Source organism: Eufriesea mexicana, unplaced genomic scaffold, assembly GCF_001483705.2.
Source record: "Eufriesea mexicana isolate 0111107269 unplaced genomic scaffold, ASM148370v2 scaffold4744748559, whole genome shotgun sequence".
In the NCBI taxonomy this organism is placed as follows: Eukaryota; Metazoa; Arthropoda; class Insecta; order Hymenoptera; family Apidae; genus Eufriesea; species Eufriesea mexicana.
Genome location: NW_016907933.1, coordinates 6085 through 13360, shown reverse-complemented (window position 1 = coordinate 13360; position 7276 = coordinate 6085). Strand labels below are relative to the sequence as shown.

The 7276-nt window shown below is 37.5% G+C and overlaps 1 protein-coding gene across 1 annotated transcript in view; it reads left to right on the top strand.

Moving 5' to 3' along the window:
* Positions 1-5213, top strand: part of LOC108546057 (myb-like protein X) — a 50925-nt gene extending 45712 nt beyond the window's left edge. The window contains exon 3 of the mRNA XM_017897979.1: positions 4489-5213. Within this exon, the coding sequence (XP_017753468.1) occupies positions 4489-5213 (725 nt within the window). The remainder of the gene's footprint in view (positions 1-4488) is intronic.
* The last annotated feature ends 2063 nt before the right edge of the window (positions 5214-7276 follow it).

The window sequence follows — 7276 nt, the reverse complement described above, 5'->3', positions numbered from 1 at the left end:
TGACTGGCATGCAAGTTTCTTAAGATGATTTTAGAAAACCACCATAAAATTTTTATTACTTTTGATTAAAAATTCTGTCACTTGATCTTGCAATTATTCTTACAACAAATTTTTTAAATTATTAAACAGTGTTCCTATTATTTCATAATATTGTTCAGTTTCTCATACTTTGTTTCATTAAAGAGTAAGATTTTGTTTGAGCTATTTATCCTGGATTATCTGGCACATTGACTGGCATGCAAGTTTCCTAAGATGATTTTAGAAAACCACCATAAAATTTTTATTACTTTTGATTAAAAATTCTGTCACTTGATCTTGCAATTATTCTTACAACAAATTTTTTAAATTATTAAACAGTGTTCCTATTATTTCATATTACTGTTACTTATACGTGGTTTAAAATTTTATAATCAACGATATCGGTTTTATTTTAATTATTTTGAACAATTGTGACACTCTGGTCACTGATAATCGCAATGGTGATACCGTGAAAGCAATGGATGAGCAATATAGCAGTCAGTGTGCGAAATACAAATCTTTTTTATCTTTCCATGTGATTCATCGATGGCTCATTGTGGTCAGCGAGAGTTTTCGTTCCATGAATGAAAATATTATTATACTTGCATCGCACGTGATGATAAAAAGGGGGTCAAAATGCGAGAAAAATTCAAGCTAATCGACATTTTCCCCTAATTAGGCGCTCCGATGCAACTCGGGTCTCGAAATAACATTTCAATATCGACTCAATCCTCATTTTTCTCCGATTAAATAATTCCGACCTTGACATTCCGATGTAAATTTTTCACTTCGATTAACGTTTTTGTTAAAACACTTGCCTTTTTAGTTGTCACGTAGTCCATTGAGTCATATTAGCTCGTCACGAGCATTTTTCAGTCTGTCTGCCATTAACGATCTTAAAACTTGTTCATTTAAATTCTATTACCTGCACGGTCGTTCCGTTTTATCATAATGTATCAATCATATCGAATCCGTTTTTTTTTTTTTTTTTATTATGTAAGAGAAAAATGCTCATTGCAGCCGTATGCATAATTAATGGTAAATCCGGTTTTAAATGTCCCATCGGAAGTTCGATAAATGCACATGTAACTATGTTCCGTGTATTAGTATGTAACACGTTATTTCGTTTTTGCTTTTTTCCAATTGGTGTATACGAAGCGGATTATCCATTATTTCTTAACCCTCTATGGACCGAATATATATTTTTCTTGACTATAAGAATTGTATGTAACATAAAATCAACAAATATCAACCAATAAATTCAGCAGTTTTGACAATTTTATTATAACGAATTCATATTGAAAGTTTGAATTAACAACGTTTGTACTATTGTGCCAAGATAATGTGCAATAGATAGGCAAGCTAATTTTCCACGCCATCTTGTGGAAAAAAGGTCATAGGGGGCCATAGAGGACCTAACCTATCATGATCGAATAACCGGTAAATGAAAAATAATTCGAATTTTTAAAAATCGACCCACGAGAGGTATTGTAAAAATAATTATAAATATATCGAAAGAAAAATCGCGAACTGAAGTGACGAAGACGATAACGTTGAATGCAGTATTGAATAAAATACCCATACATTAGCATGTAACTTGAAAATTACACGGACCCATAGAGGGTTAAATGAAACGAAAAAGATTAAAGTTTTCGGTAACTTGTCTCGTTAAAGGCGAAATTACATTGACAAATTTCGATATCTTAACCCTTTGCACTCGGAGATATTTTCGTTATTTTTATTTCGATATTTATTTTGATATTTTTAAAACGGTGAATAGGAAATCGTGTGAAAATTAAGACGTAGAATTATTTTATTTCGAAATTCCACGCATTGTTGGGTAATTTTAAATTTGACATATCGATTAACATCGATTTTTAGAATCTGGTTAAATGGCGACCGAGAGTCGCCTCTCGACTGCAGAGGGTTAATAAATGACAATTTTTGCAAAATTTGAAGAGAAAGTGACCATTGAAACCGTCGAAATCTTAATAAAACGTGAATTTCGATAAGAAATTAATTAATATAGCGATGTAATTAGATATTTTTCCCTCGAGACGTACAGGTTGATAAGGTATCAGTATTATTAGACTGTTGATAAGTCTAGTATATAGCTTGTTTATTATTGTTATTAAAATTCAATTGTAACTTTCACATGGAATATTATATATTATATATCAATTTACACGTTTTAGAATTTAATTCGAGGAAAAGCACATTTGAGAGAATTTCTTCAAATATTTTGAAAATGTGTCGCCCATTAACACTTAGGTTATAGAACCATTCAAAATGGCTAGTTTCGGATATTTTATTTTATTCACTGCCTTCAGAAAAATGAATATTGGCAAAATTAATATTTGTTTGTTTAAAGACACGATAATACTCACCTAATTTATTCCCACTTTAAATATTATTATTCGTGTACACTATGCGTACTGTATTTGTACGTTTAAAGGCTACAGAACCATTCAAAATGGCAAGTTTCGGATATTTTATTCCTTCAATTATTAAGAACAATATATATAATTTACAATAAAAACAATTAAGAACAATTAAGAACAATAATAATTCACTGCTTTCAGAAAAATGAATATTGGCAAAATTAATATTTGTTTGTTTAAAGACACGATAATACTCGCCTAAGTTATTCCCACTATAAATATTATTATTCGTGTACACTATGTGTAATATATTTAGGTGTGCATTACAGAGTATCGTTTGTATCGTTAATTTTTATCAGCCCGTTCCCTTTTAATCTCGACTTTTCTCCTGCATACCGACATACTTTATTCAACCGAAATTTAATAATTTAGGCATCTGAAAATGGCCTGTAGGTACACGTCGACTCTACAGTCATCGTTTAAATTAGGGCGCTATGCACGTGTCTGCATCCGCCGAACATTCGGCTACGATATCGTCAGGTGTCACATTTACTCCCTTTTTCATATAACATTATCCTACTCTATTTTTCCGACGTTCAATACCACCAATTTATAGTCAAAGTTTTCACCGTCTGTCTTGTACCGATCAATCCGTGCACACTCGACTGAGATAATCGATCCAAGCGGAAATAGAATAAAAATAAGAAAGGAAGGAAGGAATTTTCCAAAACAATTATCCTAGACGATCGATTTTACGTCTGTTGGAGGCTAGGATTTTCATTGAAACGCGAAGCATTTCTCCGCGAGAACCAGGTCGATCCGTTTCGATCGTGTGCCGTGCACAAGGAACGTCTATGGAAGATTGCGAGAAAAGCAGCGTGTTACGAAACACGATTCGGGCATTAAAACGCGCGAAGAGCTATTAACAGGAGCTCGCACTCGTTCAATGAGAGCTAAGATTAGCGTGTGGCTAGTGGTTTAGCTTCGTTTAGTTCCGTTTGGCAACGTTTCTCTTAACACCGCGAGAAGACACTCCACTTAGGCAACCACGCGTTATATTTATTAATACCAAAACGGGAAACATCGTCTCTTAATTTCTATCAATCTATCTATCAATAGTGTTAGCACTCTATGACGTTCCAGGATTAAAATATTTCCAAATATTTCCAAATATTTCAAAATATTCCAATTTCTAGTCTTCCATGCGGTGTCTAGCTATATACGTTCACTGCGCAAATCGATTGACTCCACTTTTTGAAAAATCTAAAATATAAGTGTCAAAGAACTTGGTACAGTCATAACTTTGTATATTTCAGATTTTTCAGAAAGTGGAGTCAATCAATTTCTGCAGTGAATGAATATTTCGTGTGCATGCATTTATGGAACAAGTGTCTTTTAACCTAGACTGGGCAGAATTTTGGTATAGAAATGTGATTAACACGTGGATAGTACGCTGATGTATAGCGAATTAAAGATTTGAAAGGAAAAGAATGTTAGTTTAGTTCAGATTGTCCAACTGCATCGATCTGATCGACCTTTATCGACGATGCACAGGAGCAACGTGGGTACCGTTTGCCATCCATCCGTTCTATGGAACACAGCTACGAGACGCGAACAGTTACTTCATTCAGCCGATGTTTATTTATAGAGTGTCCCCGGAAGCATGATATTCCACGTTTGTAACGATGTAATAGTTCCTAGAGCTTGCGAAGCTTCCCTCGATTTGCTCACTCGAGTCGCCAAGCCCGATCAAATTTAATGGCCGACGTCTCTCTGGATCATATTGCTGACGGTTAACATTATGCACGGCCAGCAGTCAGCCACGAGAATAGGTATACTTGCTATGAAAAATACAATAACAGACGTTGTTACGATGGCTGCGCGATGCAGTCTGGCACACGAACGCGTGTCGAATCAGGCAGCCTAGCGCGAAACCGCGTACCAGACAGGTCTTCATATCTGCGAGCCTTGAAAGGGGCGAGTGTCACGAGCGCGACCGGGTCGAATAATAGCCTCTTTGTCGTAATTGCGCAACGAGATCGCCACCAGCCGTGCTCCCAGCTAATCCTCCTTTTTCCCTGTGTTTTAGCGAAAAACGTGGAAATACCGATCGCCAAGGTCATTAGCGAGAGCAAGAAGGATGTCGCGAAGATCGAAGAACCAGAGGAGAAGAACGAGAGCGTCTCCTCGAAAGCCTCTAGTCCGTGTATATCCGAGAAATCTAGCTCGGAGAAGATCGACCAAAAGTCGAATCCAGAGCCTAGCGTCTCTGAGCCGAAGCCTCAGACCACGGCTCCCACGGTGACTACAACGACCGTTTCGACGACCACGTCGGTCGCCACGTCCACGACCACTACTACCACCACCACTACCACGTCGTCCAGGTTCACCACGTCCACTGTCACGTCGCCGACGTCCACCACCAAGCCTCCGCTGAGGAGAAGGCACACCACTGGGCCCGGTATGACCTTCCCGGCTACCGATCCGCCGACCTATTCGACCAGCATGACCTTCTCGAGAACCAGCCCTCTTCCTAGTCCGCATCTCGATAAAAGGTTCTTCGACAGCAGTTTGATAGAAATGAAGAGCCAGGCGAGTAGTTCTAGCACTCTTGATTATGACTCCACCGAGGAGGTCTGGGTACGCAGGGTAGATTTCGTGCAGGAAAGGAAGAGAAAGGTAAGTGGAATTGCTTCTCCTCGCTTATTACGTGTCCTTGGAATTTCAGTCGCTTCTTTTCTAGAGACCAACTTTGATTGGAGAAGTAATGCTACGTGTGCTGGTCGTGTGTGCATTAGGTTGCTGAGATACTAGCATCGTTTTGGAGGAAGAGAAGGGTAGGAAAAGGAAAGAGAGGTTGGACAAGGCTTACAGGAGACAAGCTTACAAGTCCTTCGGGTCATAGATTTAATTGAAACTTCGCAGGTTTGTAGATTTAGTCATCCAGTTCAAGAAAATGCATCATTATAACAGCAACTACTCGATGGTTTTCGAGATACTTATTATTAGAGTTTTATTATTGCTTTAATTATGTATGTATTTCGAATATTCATCAAATGCCACTTGATAGCTAGCGATAACTATTGGAAGAAATCTCTAGTTAAGAATAATAAAGTTTTAATTATAAATATATCAGACTATCGAGTACATTTTCATGACCTGGATGACTACATTTACAATCCTGCAAAGTTTCAACTACATCTATGACCCAAAGGACTTGTACTCTCCTTGTTACTAGATTTTAGGTTAGGCCTCTGGTGTATGCGGTTTGGACGTATGTGGACGCATGTGAGAGAAGAGTCTGCTTGGGAACGACTGACGAGGAGAATGCAAGTCCTTCGGATCATAGATTTAGTTGAAACATTGTAAATTTGTAGATTAAGTCATCCAGTTTAAGAAAATGTACCATTATAAGGGCAACAGCTCAATAGTTTTCAAGATATTTATGATTAGAGTTTTATTATTGCCTTAATATTTATCAAGTACCGTTGTGGCCTAATGGCGATATTTAAAAATTCCCACACTGATGGCAATTTTCAAATGTTACCGTTAGGTTACAATGCCACTTGATAACTATCCATAACTATTAAAATAAATCTCTAGTTAAGAATAATAAAGCTTTAATCATAAATATCTCAAAGACTATCGAGTAAGTTTTCTTGAACTGGATGACTAAATCTACAAACCTGCAAAGTTTTAACTAAATCTATGACCCAAACTTGCACTCTCCTTGTTACTAGATTTTAGGTTAGGTCTCTGGTGTATACGGTTTGGACATACGTGGACGCATGTGAGAGAAGAGTCTCTTTGGGAAAGACTGAGTGAAAAATTGGACAACTTTGTGGATGATACTCGCAATACCCTGGATTGTTAATTTTATTGCAGAATAATAGAAATAAGGTTAAAATTTTAGTCAGTTTTGAGATATCTCACGGTGAAGATTGTTTTATCTGTTCAGCGTTAGATTAGATAATGTCTAGTAGATAACTATGTAATAGAAAGATACGTGTGAGAAAAGAAGCATATAACAAAAGACTGTTTAGTAGATAAATGTATAATAAAAAGGTGCTCAGATAAGCTGTACAAGAGGTTTTACATACCTCTTGTATAGCTTCTTCGCGAGGAATTAGAGGCACAAGAAACACGCTAATAACAAGATTTCTTTTTTCTTCTAATTTCACATAGTTTCATAATTTCTGCGAATTATAAAATCGAATTATATATCGATAAATCGATTACACGATCTCACGCGTCTGTACTTCGATCATTTTTCTCGATGCTTGGTGAGTTCGTGACTCGAGAAATACGATTTCCGAAGCGTACCCTTCTATGCGCGCAAGATGAGAGGTCTGCAACGTCTAATTGCGGTAATTGACTAATTGCTGTGAGGAGGAGCGGTCTTGCAAATTTGTTTACCGCGTTCGCGACTTGAACCGTTGCGAAAGTGTAGAGCGGCTCGAGGATATCGCGGGAGACGTCGGAAATTGAAGATACAGTTTCAGATTGCGACACGATTGTTCGCGTGTTTTCTCGAACAATGGGCAGAAAACATCTTTCTATGTATAAAAATAGCCGGTTGAATTTCTGCCTACGAGTCGATGATGCTGTTCAGTTGAAGTTCCTGCGCTTGGACAGGAAGCGGTCAATGGCGATAATGGCGTTCGTTTCCGTTGGAAATGGAGAAAAGGCATTGCTCGTTTTGCGAAAGTATGTTAGCTCGTTGCTTTTTATTCTGCTTGGAAAAGAAAGATGAAAGAAAATATGAAGTTATTGGCGGATGAAAATAGATGTTGACTGGCAGAGTGACGGGTTAAAGTGTCGTTCACAAGTTGCAAGGTGTGGTCGTTAGATATGATCGCTGAAGGAACTATAGTCGT